The sequence below is a fragment of the Musa acuminata genome, chromosome BXJ3-6 (genome assembly GCF_036884655.1).
Source record: "Musa acuminata AAA Group cultivar baxijiao chromosome BXJ3-6, Cavendish_Baxijiao_AAA, whole genome shotgun sequence".
NCBI classification, from domain to species: Eukaryota; Viridiplantae; Streptophyta; class Magnoliopsida; order Zingiberales; family Musaceae; genus Musa; species Musa acuminata.
The window spans coordinates 7,510,610-7,527,798 of record NC_088354.1 but is presented as its reverse complement, the minus strand read 5'-3'; the positions used below and the strand labels follow the sequence as shown (position 1 = coordinate 7,527,798).

General features: G+C 39.4%; 2 protein-coding genes across 12 annotated transcripts in view; both read right to left on the bottom strand.

The window, feature by feature from the left end:
• The window catches only part of LOC135640805 (ATP-dependent DNA helicase homolog RECG, chloroplastic-like), a 32,133-nt gene extending 18,107 nt beyond the window's left edge, over positions 1-14,026 (bottom strand). For 5 of the 11 annotated variants that reach the window (XR_010497451.1, XR_010497461.1, XR_010497456.1 and 2 more), the window contains exons 1-10: positions 13,944-14,026; positions 11,539-11,604; positions 10,579-10,661; positions 10,358-10,493; positions 7,174-7,707; positions 6,981-7,093; positions 4,729-4,960; positions 3,363-3,523; positions 2,166-2,247; positions 937-1,026 (exon numbers count right to left, since the gene is read on the bottom strand). Coding sequence is in view for 1 of the 11 variants with exons in the window: in XM_065155558.1 (XP_065011630.1) it covers positions 937-1,026; positions 2,166-2,247; positions 3,363-3,523; positions 4,729-4,960; positions 6,981-7,093; positions 7,174-7,707; positions 10,358-10,493; positions 10,579-10,661; positions 11,539-11,580 (1,473 nt within the window). In the remaining 10 variants the exon portion in view is untranslated. Of the gene's footprint in view, positions 1-936; positions 1,027-2,165; positions 2,248-3,362; positions 3,524-4,728; positions 4,961-6,980; positions 7,094-7,173; positions 7,708-9,591; positions 9,978-10,357; positions 10,496-10,578; positions 10,662-11,538; positions 11,605-13,287; positions 13,734-13,768; positions 13,906-13,943 lie in introns of those variants that run through there. The other 6 variants (XR_010497457.1, XR_010497454.1, XR_010497455.1 and 3 more) reach the window with 6 other exon arrangements.
• A 755-nt stretch (positions 14,027-14,781) lies between these two features.
• On the bottom strand, positions 14,782-16,702 carry LOC135640447 (uncharacterized GPI-anchored protein At4g28100-like). Its single transcript, XM_065154886.1, has 2 exons — positions 15,818-16,702; positions 14,782-15,163 (listed from the first exon to the last, which is right to left on the bottom strand). Exons 1-2 carry the CDS (start codon positions 16,484-16,486, stop codon positions 14,816-14,818), a joined length of 1,017 nt encoding a protein of 338 aa, XP_065010958.1. The 5' UTR covers positions 16,487-16,702; the 3' UTR covers positions 14,782-14,815.
• Between the last annotated feature and the right edge of the window lie 487 nt (positions 16,703-17,189).

Sequence of the window (17,189 nt, the reverse complement as noted above, 5' to 3'; positions counted from 1 at the left end):
GATTTATAGCTAGGGGGTGGAGTCCTAACCAGGTTAAGACTACCACCTTAGCTAAGATCAGCGCCCCTTGGTGCCTCCTAGTTGGGAAGCAAGTTCTCCTACAACTCGAGAAGAACTCGGATTGAGAAAGGCTGCTTCTCTAGGCTGGCCGCAAAGCCTTATCCTAATTCGAGTGAGACTCAATAATGTTGGTATGGCCGAACTTGATCTGAAGCTTTCGTCTTGCATTGGTTTAGGCTAGATTGGATTTGACTCAGAGTTCAAGTCAAAGTCCAGGCAAGCCAAATTGGACTTTAATTGGAATTTGATTCGAGCTAACCTAGAATGAGACTTAAGCTGTGTTTGGATCCTTGAGCTCGAATTCAAACTTGAGCTTGGTTCAGTTGGATCAAAATCAATTTGGCGTATGACTCAAAATCCATTGAGCTGAATTCGAGTTCAACTCATACTTGGCCTGATCGTCTAGCGTACATGCACTACAAATAGCTTAGTGTGAGAGATACAGGAATTTTCTGAGAAAGTATACATGCAAAATAAAAAAGTTTCTAAATATTCATAATCGATTTAGGGAATTACGAGTCAGATAACATGCATAGAAACAAGGAGGATGATCAATCTAGAAGTTATATTATGAGAGAGGTGATTTTTACATTTTTTTTCTTTCTTTAAGATAAAATGATTGAGATCCTCAAGTTGTAGTTAAGGCTCATTCTAGGATTCTACCATAAGAAGTTTTTTCAATAGGCAATCTTTGGTGGCAAGGCATGATGCAATCAGCATAAGTGGAGGAGTCTATTTTGGAAGAGATATGACAAATTGCACAAACAATTACCCGAAGTAAAAAAAAGAACTCATCAAATATTAGTCTTCTACAAGCTAAATCAGCTTCATTTAAGTTGTTTTGGAAGATATGTGACAAATTGCACAAACAATTACCTGAAGGTAAAAAAATTCATCAAATATTAGTCTTCTACGAGCTAAATAAGCTTCATTTAAGTTCTTCGGAAGGTGGATACCCATATAGGCCTGCATTTTGTTAGAAAGTAAACACCATGAAGAATGGTAGACATAATTACTAATATTATATTCAGAAAAAATAAGCTGCAAAGAAGAAAAACTGATTATTTAGTGAATAATCACAAGGGCATAAAACAGAGGTAAATAATTCAGAATATGCCAATATAAAATAGGACTAATCAGTTGTGGCCAGTTGAGACACATATGAAGTTGAACAAGCAAACTTCGTCGAACATGATAAGAAAGGACCCTTTTTCTAACATCACATGAAATTGAATTCCAAAGGATGATAACATCAAAAGGATTCTATCCATCAAAGCTGATGATAATGGGTTCTAGGACTGCATAGAAGGTTGATTTCATGATGATTACATTAAGACCTGGTTCCTTCCGCTTGCTGAATCAATGTTCCAAGGCCAATTCAGGATTGCAATAATGGCTATTAGGTGTATCTTCAATTTGGTGAATTTATTTATTGATTATTTTTCTTTTTGGTTAGTTATTGATGCATTAGAACTTATTTTCAATCACTTTTACCTTTTAGGGGGAATACAGACATATGCAAGTTTTAGGGTCTTTATATATGAGGAAAGTCCTGAGATTTTTCTTTATGTTACATGACGGCAAGAGCATCTGTCAAGGTAAAAAAAACCTTTTTTATGATCATTTTCTTTTATTTTTCATAAATTGTTAGGTGCAGTTTTTTTTTTTTTTTTTTTGTAGTTGACAAAATTTCCAACTTAAGTCGAGTTTCTTAGCATAACTTCCCTTCCCCACCAACCCAACAGCTAATCCTTAACTTCTGATCATGCACAAATAGACCAACCTAGAGGCAAGACAAATTTCCCAAAGAGGATAAAAAAACAGCAAAAAGAGCAGTACCACTTGTCCATTACCAACATAAAAATGATATGATTCTATAATTGCAAAAATGTTGAAAAATACATACAGAAAAGATAAAGACTACATATAAGGGATAAGATTTGCAATTCCAATGAGTTAATTAGCAACCTTCCGCAAGAAACATTAAGTTGCTGTAGGAAGATATGATATCAACAAAAACCCAACTAGGTAAGATACAGGAATAGGAAGTAAGATAATTGAGAAAATTCAAACTTAAGAATATCTCGAGTAAAAAAGTTGCTTACATCATAAAGGTTAAGCAAGTTGAAATCCTTACGAATCTCATCAGGCATGGGGTCCATGTCAACAGTCAATGTCTTCAAGGCTCTGCATATATCTAAAGTACACATTACTTGCCATTGCACATTTATCAGACTTAACTTTTCAGGGATTACAGAAGAAATATACACGTAAAAGCCTAAAATTTGTAGTCATATCTGCTACAATATATATATATATATATATATATATATATATATATATATATATAGCATATGGGTCCAAAAATTCTTGAACATGTAGGTAGTTCAATGTCAACAAGTTACTCACCAGATTCATCCTAGATGGTTTGTCTCTAAAACTCGGCAGAATTCTACTGGAACTACTTTCTGGGCTCAACTGAGGCAAGTACTATTACCTTAAAAGAATGTTTTTTTTCAATCTATTTCCTACTTCAGCGTCAGCAGGTAGCACAAATTACTGGAGAGCTATCACACATCAATTGGGACAATGTCATCTCCCTCTCTCTATTCACCTGCTTTTGCCCATAAACAATGCAAGCAACAGGCGGAAATATAGCACCCTATTATCATGTCTTAGCAAACAGAGAGAGATGTAGTACCAGGATCTCTTCTATCTGTCTATGCAATAATTAGTATCACTCAAAAGTCTCCTAGGAAACATACATCTACAGTTCCTCAGTGATTGAGCATTCTATTGATGAAGATTTGTAAGCATGGGCTGCCAGGCGCTTAAAGTATGCTATCAGCACAATATGGTCACAAAGGCTGCCATTTCTTGACAAACAAGCAGTGTCAATACCTTTATAAAATGGTGAAGTATCCATATCATGCCAGCCAACTAAGCCAAAAGATTGGCCAGATCATGTGTCACCATGGCTGGCACAACATGACTCGACACATGTTTCCATTGCCAATCAACATGCACCCCACCTGATCATGACATAGCAGAAAATGCCCATATATATTATACTACAAGGCGATGCACCAAAATATGGATCTTTGGCATTGATCAATGTCATGATGGTAATCTCAAGTACAAAAGCTCTTTAATGCAACAACTTCATATGATGACAAAAAATTAATGGTGTCTAATGTCGCATAAAATCAAACATATAAATGAAGAAATAATAAATAACTAGTGGAAAAGTCTAGCTATAAAAACAAAGACATTTGATGAGGGACAGCTATGAGTCAGCTGACCTTGATATTATGTCACGAAGAAATTGTGGTTTTATGCCAGCTTTAGAAGGATAGAGTGGATATGGCATTTTCTGCCTATTTACATCCCGTTCCTCCTCATCAGGATTACCAATAACATACTCCGTCATTTCATAATGGCCTTCAGCAAGCATCTTTCTAACCTACACTTAAGCAAATTTCAGATACTTAAAAAGATAATTTGTTCACCTAGGCAAATAACAAATAAAAACAGCATATATATTATATGGTATAGCCACAAACAACTAAGCAGGTTTCCTCACCCATGTTTATAATATGTACTTTTAAAGAATGTGCACAAAAATAATATGTAATCATCAGCCAGTTGACTGCAGTCCACGATATTATATAATAACCAAAGTTCTTCAAACAGATTGATCCATAATGGAACACACTGTGCCAGAAATATATTGTCGTGAGTCACGCCAATCCAAGTCAAACATTTCAAGAAATGGCTAGGCCAAATTTTTGCCCCATGTCAACCAAAGCAGAGGTGTGCCACATGCCATATTAGAAAGGGCTTCACATGCACTCATGCCACAAAATAGCAATCCCAAACAACAATTATTTTGCAACCAAAGATTTTGTGTGAATGGAACTTCAATATGTCATGATATGTTAATGTAGAAATTCTCCCATCAGATATAAAGGCAAGAGTAGTTAGTTGACCTTAAACTTACATTTAAGACTTAAGGCTTCTAGTTCTACCAAATACTTTGGAGAAACCAACATGGCAACACTTCAGCACATTACAGTATTTGAAACTAACCACCATAATAAACACAATAGTCCATGATTTTCATCATTGATAAACTCCAACTTCATTCATTCGCAGGGAGAAAAAGGTGCAGCAAGTGTGGTTGACAAATAACAATTATCAATTAAAGCGGCATAGTGTTTATTAGCTTTCTTTTTTAAAAAACTTCAAAAAAATTGCTAAATGTGATGCATCACCTTTGGCTTCTGCAAGGTATCATGTGCACCATGTTATGACAAACAGCTAATAACCTTTAGAAGTGCAAAAGACAATATTTTAGATGACTCTTACAAATTGTGGACGAAAATACAAAGCCATATTTCGACCTTGATTGTAATTTTGCAAGTCAAGGTATGATCAGAATTCATGTCACCAGAATAAGGCGAAACACGTAAGTTCATGGAATCCAAATCATAAATCAATAAGATAAATGGACAGCAAGAAACTGAAAAAGCCATTTGATGAAAATGGGGAACAATTGAAAGAATGAACAAACACACAATATCCAAGTCTAACTCACTTTACCACTAACATGTAGATGGGGAACAATTGAAAGAATGAACAAACACACAATATCCAAGTCTAACTCACTTTACCACTAACATGTAGACAATCTCCCTCAGTATATTTTGATTCGATACTTCTAAGAAAAGGCTGATATGTAAAGCGTGTTCCACGGAAGAACTTCTTCAAGTGTAAGTAAATCATCTTCTTATCTTCGGTGCCATAATCATCCTCAATTTTAGAATCTTCTTCATTCTTTTGGAACTCACAGCAAACAACAACTTCAAGGAAAGAGAATGATTTACCAGCTCTGATTCCCCTGAAAAATCATGAAAAGGATGTTTAATAAATACAACAACAGAAGGTAGACATCTCCACATAGTTAAAAAAAAAAGGTCAAAGTTTCTAAATGTATGAGTTTTAGGGGCACAGAAAAATATGAGTTCTTCCACAATTTGCAAGCCAAAATGTTTGTTTTGATCAAAAGAGAGAAAGGAAATGGCACACAGAATGAGAAATATAGCATGCTCCTTGAGGCTAGTCTAGTGCATAAACTTTTGAGGAAAACAAAGAGAATTAAGTTGATTGTAGGCCATAACCTGTCATATAATTTCAATTATTTGGGGGCAGCATGAATAATTTATTCCAGTATCCTATCAAAGGCACCATGCTCAGATAATCTGAGGGTCATGTATGTCCAGTTTCACAGCTTGCAATTTATCCTTCTCTTGATCTTCTTTCTCCAAAGACATGAAACCATATCGGTTTAGTTTTCCACACCGTAACACTTGAAAGTCATAATTAACATGTCTGAAGTACCTTGTTCTCTACTACTAGACACAAATCGGGCTACCAGCCTACCACTAACCAATCGCGAAGTGATTTTCTTATCTTACTTTTTCTCTAGCAAGGTCATTTATCAAACAGGGCTACCTCATTCTCTTCTTGTATTGTTTCACAAGTCAAGTATTCAATATTTTGATATATGGACATGGCTAATCTAATAGCCACCTTTAATAATATATATATATATATATATATATATATATATATATATATATATATATATATATCTCATTTAGGTTAAAGGGCTCCTAACCAGTTGTACAAGAAAACAAATGCAACCATCCTCACTTTATCCTACTTTTTCTTGCAATATCAAAGATTAAACATCCACATCATCTTTCACCATCTTATTGTATAATATCTCAAGTCAATCATCCAACATTTTGATCCATAAACATAGTTAATCTAGTAGCTACCTTGTAGATTCCTTTCAATCAAAGTGCAACTAAAACAGTCATACAACAATTCGAATGCAAAATCTTCACTTTATCAAACCTACTCTTAGTGAAATATCATCTTCAAGCTATTCTTGTTCAATAATATATTAGTTTTTAGAGTTTAACTCAACTCTAACCTAAAAACTATATCTATGCTACCTTAATACAAAAAATATATATCATCATTATATAGATACACCATAGAACTTGAACATGAAGTACATAGACAGTCATGGGTGAAGACTGAGTGGATAATATGTAGCAAGGATTACATATTAATATCTTTTATGGCACTGGGGAATAGCAACACACTAATATCTTTCTAGGAACAAGGGCATAACGACCAGCATAAGCTAAAACTTGGCTTCTTGGCATGTGCCAACCCATGCCAACCAGCATCTGTGATCCTTGGTTTGTCATGAGGCATGTATGATAACAGTAAACCAGTTTTTCTATAGGAACTAGATAGGAGGTAGAAAGATTAATTCCCTTGACTCATGACCATTTTTTCCATTGTATTGAGAGTTGAGGCATAATCCATAAAATATAAAAAATTGATGCATCTGTGCAGCTAAAAGATTAAGAGCCAGATCACGAGGCAAAGATCCAACGCATAATGATACTTTTCTTAATGGGATTAATCCAACGCATACCAGCGGCTAAAATCATTTTGTGAATTCCTTCACTGACTTTAAGACCAATTTCTGACTTTTCCTCTTAATCATCTTTAGATTAAAAGGATCAAACAAGGTATTATTTGCATAAACACTGGATTTAAATATTCAAACAGGAACATAAAGTATCTCTAGATATGTCACTTGTGTCATAAGATTCTACAACCACAGTCATCAAAAATCCATAATCATCACCTATGTTTTAGTCTATAAGGATGTTGTCATCACTCATCACTAAAACTAAGTCAGCTTAGAAAATAAACAGATCCAATATATCTCCTAATTTAAGTGTCAAAACAAAAAGAAGGGAAGATTTATGTGAAGTGAAATTGGGGTAAGTTAGTCACATGCTAAGATTCTTAAAAGTTCAAATACAACTGACCTAGAAGATAAAATAATTCCAACAAGCATCACATAGCGCCCTTCCTCTATTGTTTCCAAGGGATTCAGTAGATCAGAATACGTGTGAGGGAAATGATGCAACAATTTTCGGACCTACAAAAGATTTACAAAGAACATATAAAAGATCAACATCAACCAGGATCTACAATCTCACATGATCACCAACTCCTCACCGTATAGAAGCCACCACCTTCAAGCTGACAACATTGTCTACTGGTTGTCCCTGGTAAACTTCTGATAGCTCTGTCCAAAACTGATTCAGTAGATGAACTTTCAAGTAAGTTTTTGCTAGTCTCTTGTTCTTCTACCTTCCCTTCTACATCAGAATCTGCTTCTCGAGAATCTAACTGCACCACGAACGAATTGTCTTCCATAGGTGATGAAGGATTTGTTTCTGTGGGAGGAGGCCTTACTGAATACCATGTGCCAACCAATTTACTACATTTTTCCCAGTTTGCACCAGAAGTAGATAGGTATTTGTCACAGCTTTCAGGAGGTAAAAGATTCTCTTGTTCTTCTGCATGTGGAACCTCATCATATAGTCCAACAAGTGAGGAATCACCCAGTTTAATGCACGGAAACCTTCCACAGGTCAATGAGAAATCAAATTCTTCATATACATCATTTGCATCTGTTGTAGATTGTCTTCGATCTCTTTCTTGCGCAACTAGATCTTGTATGTTGTTATAACCCATAAAAACTGAGATCTACAAGCAGAAAACATAGCAATCAGAATTAATGTAACAAATGACTGTCCACAAGGGAAACATATAATGCACACAAAAAGATATCTTCCTTCAATATAGTCATATTGATCTTGTTAAAATATTTCAGCTTGCCTACATCTTAATACTTCTTTTAAAGAGTTGACAGGACAAATTTTATGTTTCACAGAACAGACAAAATTGTTGGAGTTATCAATATAAATCAGCCAATTAATCTGTCAAACACAAACACTTGCAAAAGCAAGTTATATGCATCTCAAATTTCAAACAATTCCAAAAGATGTTGCTTGGAAAGTTCCGCAATAAATTTGTCATAAAAAGAACATTTCAGGTTTCCATTCTATGTAACCCTACCAAGCACTACAGCGCTAAGAATATATAAAGATATCACATAATTTGGCAATAAAATGACAAACATAATGGTTAAAGTTGGTGTGCCTGCATTGTACATTTTCTCATAAAATGAACAGCTAAAAACAATTACAGCCACCATGCACTGAATCATATAGCCAATAAAAATCTAGGCATATCTAGGCATAGAAACACAAAGGCAAAGAAACACAAAAAAAGGACACCCAGTTACCATCCATTTTGGCAAGATTCAAACATTCAATAGAGGTAAAGTTCTATTTTGTGCATCAACACATCTGTAAACTATGAGCATATATGCCTAAGCAAAAAAAATCTGAAATTGAACGATATAACAAGGGAAACTATAAGGAAATTTGATATATTGTGATGTTTCTTAGTTCTTACACCTCGTGCTGGTGATCGAGATGTTGGACTGTTCCAATATATATCCAATTTGGCTTAGATCCTTGCAGCCTTGTCAACCTTGCAAACAAGGATTTAAATCAAGGTCCAATACCAATTTTAATAACCAATCAGACCTGTATAGTACTAATGCACTGGATGGTATATCGACTCATACCTCCCGGTATTACTGAATGAAATAACAATATTGACAACAACAAGTATCGACCTAGATGGCTTTTTCCCAATCCTTGGTCGGACTAATGAAACTGAATAACACAGCATTGGAATGGCGTACCGACTCATACCACCCAATATTACTGAAAAATAATAATAAATACACACCAACCAAAGTTTTTAGTTTGCCCAGTATAGCACAATTCAACCGGTATTTACCAATCCAATCATCAGTTGGGAGGATCACTTAAAACCGAGCAGTCCAATCTGATTTGCTATATAACATCGTTTTCTCTTTCTTTTTACTTTTAAATGTCTTATATAACGTTGTTTCCTCTCTCTTTTTTTAAATGTCCCGTTGCCCATGGACTAGGGCTGGCGATTCCTTGAGAGTGTCTCTCCTCTTTGCAGCCCGTTGCTGCCTACCAGCTAAGAGCTGCCTACATGCTTCCATCTCCTTCCCCTTCCTTCTACTTTTCTCCCTCTCCCTCCCTGACAGATTGGTACAATAATACATTCCAGCACACCAGTCCGACCATGGACTGACATCACTCAAGTAACAAGAATCAAAAAGCTTGATACCAAGTGTACCAGCTTATGTGGTCCGGTAACAATCCTTGATCAGAGACCAATAAAAGTCGATCAATTATAGTGCATACAAACTTTTTGTTGTGGCAAAGTACAAAATCATCTCAATAATCGAAAGGAATTGAGACTTGAGAGAGGCAGCCAAGGTTTCAAATATCTGGCATACTACTATGTACGTTTAAGTATTTACTGATTACACAGGACATGGCATATGGATCGAGGGATATTATTTGGTCCCAGTTTGAAATACATAAAGTTCATTTTTTTTAAGTATTTGTAATTGAAAATAGTTGTTAATGGCTGCTGACAACTTATAACTACATCAATATATATGGAAGCAATTGAAACCTGTAAACAAAGATTTCAACAGCTATTTGCTCTCCCCCCCACTCTTTCCTCCACCTCCATCGACTTTGCTTCTGCATCTAAATCCACACATAACAGCCATCATTTTCTTCACATGTAGCTGTTGTTGCCGTCTCCTTCTTCAATATGCATCACCTTATCTGTTTCAGTACCTTCTCTTCTTCTCCTCTTCCTTCGCCATCTCCTCTTCCTCCGTCTTCTCCTCCTCCGATTAAACCTGGGCACACTAACACACAATATGCTCCACAATAGCGACATTGAATTGATTCGCTCAAGAACCAGCGTCGTACTAAATCAAGATTTGAAACCTTGGTGTCTGCTATAAAAATTGGTGACTGGGGTTTGACATTGATGAAGCACCATCAAATCTGGAACACGAGCAATTAAATGAGCCTCGCCACCAAATTATCAAAAGACAAAATTTTTAACTCTAATGTGAATTGCAGGCTTCTAAGTATGTCTTAAGCTTAAACTTTAACTTAACTTACCATGTTACATTTGCTCTTCATTAAAGTATTAACAACAGTAACAAGCAAAAGAGAAAAGACAACAAAGAATTCCAATTTGCCCAAGGGCATCTTATAATGCAGGCACATTAGGTTCATGTTGTCCTATTCAAGATTTTTTGGCAGATTCTATTTCCAAATCTACTCTCTTGTGATACTTCAAATGATTCCACGGCTACCTATTTAGGCGGGGCATTAACAGCATGCATAATTGTCATAATAGCATGACAAGAATTATGTACCTTATTTAGAAATTTAGACCGTTCTGACGTGCTTGCTGTGCTATAGTCACCAACTTCTTCCAACAGCTTCTGTGAGGACCCATGATTAGATCGGGAACACCATTTTAGGAGTTTCGAGTGGAGAAAGTTGCTAAACCTGCCAGTGAAGTAACTAATATGAAATAGTCTTTCGCAGTTGTGCTCAATTATGAGTAGACATATTGTGAATATATGCACAGTACCTCATAGTCCTACCAAATGTGTTGCAGTGTCCTCTTTCGGCTTCAAAAGATATGGCACGTGTTAGGTGGCTCTCGTTAAAACCCTGAAAACAAACTTTCTAATTAGGTATAATTTAGAAGTTGCTTGTACAAAAAAAATATGTAGTGTAATTAAAAAAATCTGAAACAGCATAAATCTACAATATATAGAAGTATACAGATTGTACAGCCTAACCTAATAAGATAATGTGGTAAGAGTAGATGCTTCAAATAGAAAAAGAAATCCTGAATACCGATCTTGACTTTTTGAATATCATTCATCAAAAAGTAAGAAAAACAGAAGTGTTGATCAAAGGTCCAGCTGGAAGCAAAGTGGGAGGGTGAGAACAGAATTTCACCACCATATTAAGTCAGTAAGCTTCTTACCACTGAAAGAGCTACAAAAAGATGTTTTTTATCATTTGCATACATGACTCAAAAGAAAATGGAGATGCCTGAAGACAAAAGAAATATATAGTGTGAGATCAAGAATTAGAGATTTTGCAATGTATATCTAAGACAAACAGTGGCCAAACTACAAGTAGTTTATGGTGAAGATTTTATCGCATCTATCCAGCCATGACACATAAAACTGATGGGGGATACTGAGAGCTGGTGCACCATTACTCTGGCTTCATGCAAAGAATGTCACTGACAGGAGCATTAATAATAGTAGACTAAACATAATTGTTATAGTTTTTCCAAGACCTCAGAAGTCATAACATGAAACAGGGACTAAGTTCCAAGTAAGAGCTACCATGATAGTACATGAAAGTCCTTCCAAACATCATTGAATGGGTCCCTTTTTTTATTAAAAATCATAATTTAAGAAAGATGGACTGTAAATGAAACCATTATTATAAAATAGCTTTGAAAATTTAAGAAAAAGGCAACTCTAATTTAGAGGGAAAAACACATGCAGGAAACAATATTCAACTCTACCTTGCAACATGCTTGTACAAATGAGGTAGCCAGCTGAGCCATCTACAAGGTGATCATTAAGCCACTCTAGGAAGAAAACAAAAGGCACAAGTGACTAAGAAGAAAGAAAAGTGGAGATACTTCAATATTCACAAATATCTATTCCAATTTACTGGAAAAAATCATTACAAGGCAGCAATATTATAGCCACAAATAGAATCATGAGTACTTAATCGAGTATCAAAATCTTGTAGACGTCATATGGCAGGTACCCTTTCAAAAGAATCTTCTTGGATGAGAACAACATCGTGTTGGATATTACCCATGGTATGTTTGTGTAATCACTTCCCGCACATATTCCACCATTACTAAAGTATTTCAAAGAATTGTGATTCTCCCTCATACACATGAAATACAATCCAAAAGAAACACTTTAGACCGTGGCAAATGCCCCCTTATCGTGATTGGTGATCGGTCTGATGGATAAATGAAACAATATCCTGGTTTCCTCTCAACCAATCATTAGCCACTTGGAGTGTAAGAACAGGGGCAGGGAAACCATAAGCTATGAAATCAGTCTGAGCACTCAATCATAGCAGCGGAGCAGCCCAAACCATGAATCTTGAAGTGAAAACCAAGCTTCAAGACCAAAAGAATTGATGAGAAACAAGGAGGAAACAGCATCGCCCACTCAGAGACCAACAAAGGCCAAGCAAACAGCATCGCCCTGTCACGAACGGTTGTCGCTCACCCGCAACAACTTTGTTCAACGAACCGTTCGTCGCTTTTGCATGCATGTACAGTTACATGGCAGCATGTTTTGCCTTGATTTTATGTTTTTGCAACGACAGTTCGCAGCGCTACAGTGCGACTGCTCACCGCGTCAGGCCAAATTGCCCCAAAATGGCTCCGTTTTCACGTGTCACGGCCTGTTTTCTACAGACCATAGCCTCACGCAAAACGTCAGTTATCTCAATACCCTAGAACCCCCCCGGTGGCACCAAGAGGGATGGAGTTTTGAGGTAGTGTCGAGCGTTGAACAATCTTCACAAGTTCGCACGTTAACTTAACGAGAATTTACTTTCACCTCCGACACCCAGTGAGCAGTTATTTGCGAACTTGCAACTATTCGTTCTACCTTCTAAAGTCTTTGTTTCCTCCTTCGTCTCTTTTCTCTCTTACACTCAAGGTGCTCGCGGAATTGCTTGTAAAGCTTTTCTCTTTGCGAGAGTCGCTCATTTTCAAACTAATCAACTTTCTGTTTCGCAGGTCCTTCGGGACCTGTACGAGGTTGCAACTAGGCTGATCCTTTACGGACGCATATGTCGCAAGAGTGCCTCATGACTTAGGTAATCCCAACTAAATTCGAGGAGTTGGCGCAAAGGTGCTTCACGACTTAGGCAACTCCAACTAAATCTGTGACTTTGTTGTAAGAGTGCTTCACGACTTAGGCAATTTCAGCTAAGCCCGTGACAACCTACCAACTCTGAGTAACCAGTCCTAATGGCAGACCAACTCAAACCACCTTAAACTTTTGGATTAAGACTCAAAAAGTTTCGATGAGTAAAGGGAATAAGATGACGGTGATTAATGTCAATTAATGTCTGATGATCTTTCACCCATACGAAGACACACATAGCATCGCCGACTCCGAGCATCCAATCCCAATGGCAGAAAACCTCAGACCGTGTATTTTGATGTAACAAAAACCTAGGGGTTAAGACTCCAAAAAAAAAAAAAAAAGGAAGAGAATAGGGACAAGATCCCTACCAGCTCAACGACCGACTGGGAAGAAGACCACATAATCAGTGCCAACTCCGAGAACGCGATCCCAACGGAAGACCACTTGAACGCTGAATCTTGAAGCGACAAAAGTATGGGGTTTACGACTTCAAACGAATAGATGAGACAAGGGAAGAAAAAGGGGAAGAGGACTGATGACGACCAATTTTTAACCACTCGACCATGGGACAAGCAGATTCGAGCACCCATCCCAAGGCGGATCAACTCAACCCATGAACCTCGAAGTTTTCTATTCCAAAAGAATCGATAAGAGAAGCGGAAAAGAAGGAGATCATCGTCTAAAGACTTTTAGCCACTCGGAGACCAACGACGGGACAGGAAGATTAAGCACCGAATACCAACGGTTGAGCGTCTCAAACCACCATGAATCTCGAAGCTTTCGACACCAAAAGAATCAACGAAAACTAAGAAGGAGGTAAACTAAAGGATCCACGGATACGGTCTTCACCGACTGGGAGACCACATCGCGCTGCCAGCTCCAAGCACCCAAATCCCATTGGCCGAGCACCTCACTCAAACCATGAATCTTGAAGCGACCAAAACCTATGGCTTGAGACTCCAATACAATCGATGAAAGAGAAAGAGGAGGAGGAGGAGGATGAGGAGGCGGAAGAGAGAGTTACCGTTGAGCGGGTTTCGAGAGACTCCGATAGCTCGGTGGCTCTGCGGTAACAACGGAAGGGGCCGAGTGTGGGCGAGGGTAGATGCGAAGATAAAGCCAACGGGCAAATCGAGAATCCTTCCGCAGTTACGTGGGGACGTGTGGAGCGTCGGATGAAGAACCACAAATGTGATCATAAAATAGGCCGGAATGGCCTAAATGGGCCGTAATGGGTCGAATTACGCTGTAAGGGGTTGGATAACTTATGTTATGAGGCCTGCTTTTTATGAACGCTAAAGGATTGCCTGTTAGTGCTCAGACCAAGAAGAGAAAGCTTTCCTTCCTGAGAACAGGTAATGATCAAGCCCTGTTTGAACTCCACCTAAAATCTATGCATCAGTTATCTCAGTTTAAGTGTAGTAATCTTGATCTGAACTCCTAATATGACCTTCGTTTATGTTATTTGGGTTCATATGTCATATACGAATTAGAATAATTGACTCGGTTCATGAGAAGATCGAGTCAGTCATATTTTATTTTAGGGTCAATATTATATAATTTTGATTTCGCTCAATCTTATCTTTTATCTTGTTTGCATTAATCAATGCATATATGCTTTGATCAATCAACTCATTTACTAACATAAGGCATAGGTTGACCATCTGAGAACGGTTATGGCTTCAGATACGAAGCATTTTTACACCCGAAAAATCCATCGTAATATAGTTTCTGCTTTCCATCATACGTCTGCACGTAAAATTCTCGAACCAATCACATCAATGATCCAATTGGACCCACCCTGCCCATGTCAGCAGAGCCGACCGTGACAGATGGGAAGGTTGGAAGCACATTAATCCGAGTCATTTAAATTCTTTTCTTTATTTCGGGCACAAACTAGACATGGAAGAGTGCGAATAGGACAAAGGTGGCCATCAGGAAGAGCTGGAACAAGGGCAGAGATCGGACGGCGGAGGATCCGCCACGGCTATCGATCTGGTCGGATCCGACGGCGAGCGGCATGTCGTCGAGGGAGAGAGTGCATGAGGTGGGATCGGGGCCGCCGACGCCGTCGGCCGCCATGAGCACCCGGAGGACAGAGGTGGCGGCCGGCAGGAAGTGCGTCCGGTTCTTTGACAGGAGCCACGTCACCCCCATCAGTTGGCATTCCCGGTCTTGAGTTGGGCCCGCCTTCTTGTCCCACTTGGTTGCGTTGCCGATGCCTCGTTTCTCTTCGGACTTTAGCTGCCAAAGAACACACAGATCGAAGGAGAACAATGAATTCAGATTTAGATATGTTAACAAGAAAGAACTTAAAACAACGGAGATTTGTGCTGGACGTGTTATTTTAATGTGTTATTTTGCTGCAATCATTGATCTGAGAGAAGAGAGTCGCATCAGAGGACAGCGATGCCAATGGTTGGTGCAGGTAAACTCCAAGCTTTCTGGGCCATAGGAAGGTTGAATTCTTATACAAACTGACATGAGTACCGATGCATGTGAATCCATGTTTATACTGCTTTGTTTCAGCTCAGCAAAATCAGAAAAGAAGGAAAAATAAGAGACTATTATAGACATCTCCAAACCAGCGATGCATCAAAACCATGGAAAATGAAGTGATGACAGTTGCATTATCACATTGTTGCAGATGCCGATGGTTGCTTAACGAGTTAGTGCTGCCTCGGTTCTAAAGGAACTCGGACGCAAACAAAACTTAGAAAGGAGAAACTCTCACGAATTCTCGTGCCATGGCTGTACGAAGTTTTAATTTTGCAGCATTTCGTTGGCGGACTCCCTTTTCAACTTCTCACCTCGAGTACCGAGTTAAAAACGAGCTGATCAAGCGAGCTAAGCGAGTCAGCTAGGGAGTCGGACAGGGTGAGGAGCCACTCTACTCACCTGGTTGAGGGAACGGAGGCACCGAGTGCACCCGGCAAATCCGAAACGAGAGCAGTCCCTCTCCAGCCGCCGCCCGGCGTCTCCCGCCGGGACCCACCGCCCCTCGGCGGCATCGGCCACGAACGCCCCCGCGCAGGCTAGCCGCCGGAGGCGGACGCCGCAGTAGCAATACGCCGCGTCGCACGTGCCGTTCACGCGCGGCAGATCCACGCCGCGGTCCCGGAGAGCGCGCTCCACGCCGCCGATGCACGCCTCGGAATCGTCGGGCAGGGCGGGCAGGTCGTAGCCGGAGGACGGCGGCGGGTGGGCGGCGAGGGCGGAGGCGGAGTAGGCGGCGAGGAGCCAGGCGTTGAGGGTGGGGCAACACCGGGAGCGGGAGGGAAGACTGTCATCGGAGGCACCGCAGGCAGCGGAGACGGAAGGGAGGAGGTCGGCAGGGGGGTCGAGGGGACAGGCGGCTGTGGAGACGTCGGACTGCTCGGGAAAGGCGGGAATGGTGGCCGGAGGGGAAGAGGAGGAGGCGCCACCAGCAGCGGCAGAGGAGGTGGAGGGTATGAGCTGAATGGAAGCGGCGTCAGGCTCGGGCAGAGCGGGCTGCGCGGCCAGGAGGGAGACTTGGAGGAGGAGAAGAGATAGCAGCAGCGGTAGAAGACGGCTCATCGTTGTCATTCCTCTCTCTCTCTCTCCTCTTTCTATCACGGTGTTTTCTTTGAGGCAGTGGACCTTATGATGTGCTGTTGCTTCGTTCTAAGGGAATGAGTAATGAGGGCGGGAGGGTGTTGAGGTGGTGAGTGCAACGCTTTTACTTTTTTTACGTGGCTTCTTTTTCTTCTTTTCTTACTGTGTCTCTCGAGAGGAAATGGGGCGAGAGGGAAAGGTAGACAGGCCAAAGAATAGATCGGTGCACGGAGGAGAGGGGGAGAAGGTTGTGGAGGGGCTGATTGTGTATATGATTGGATAAAGTGGATGTTACTTGTATATGGCTTTGGAGGGCAAGTGTAGAATACACTCAACCACACTGAGGGCATCACTCCAAATCCTCTGAAAATTATTATGATAAATCATTATTACCTCGAGAAGATAGGCCCATCTGAAGAACCAAATTAACAAAAAGATACCCATCACTTGATACTTTTAAGCCTTTTGGATCATAATGCTTTTTTGATCATCAGATTGATGCTTTGCTGATGTGGTATGCATGTAATAAAGTTTACTGTCGTCGTATATTGCTCGTATTTCTGATCGAAATCGTTCGAGTTCCATGGAAAATTTGCATCAAATTAAACTATGTCAGCAATCTTAGTGATTGATAAAGAAAGTATGGAAATCTGCGGTATGTTTGGTACAGTGAGATACACGTACATCGCAGTAT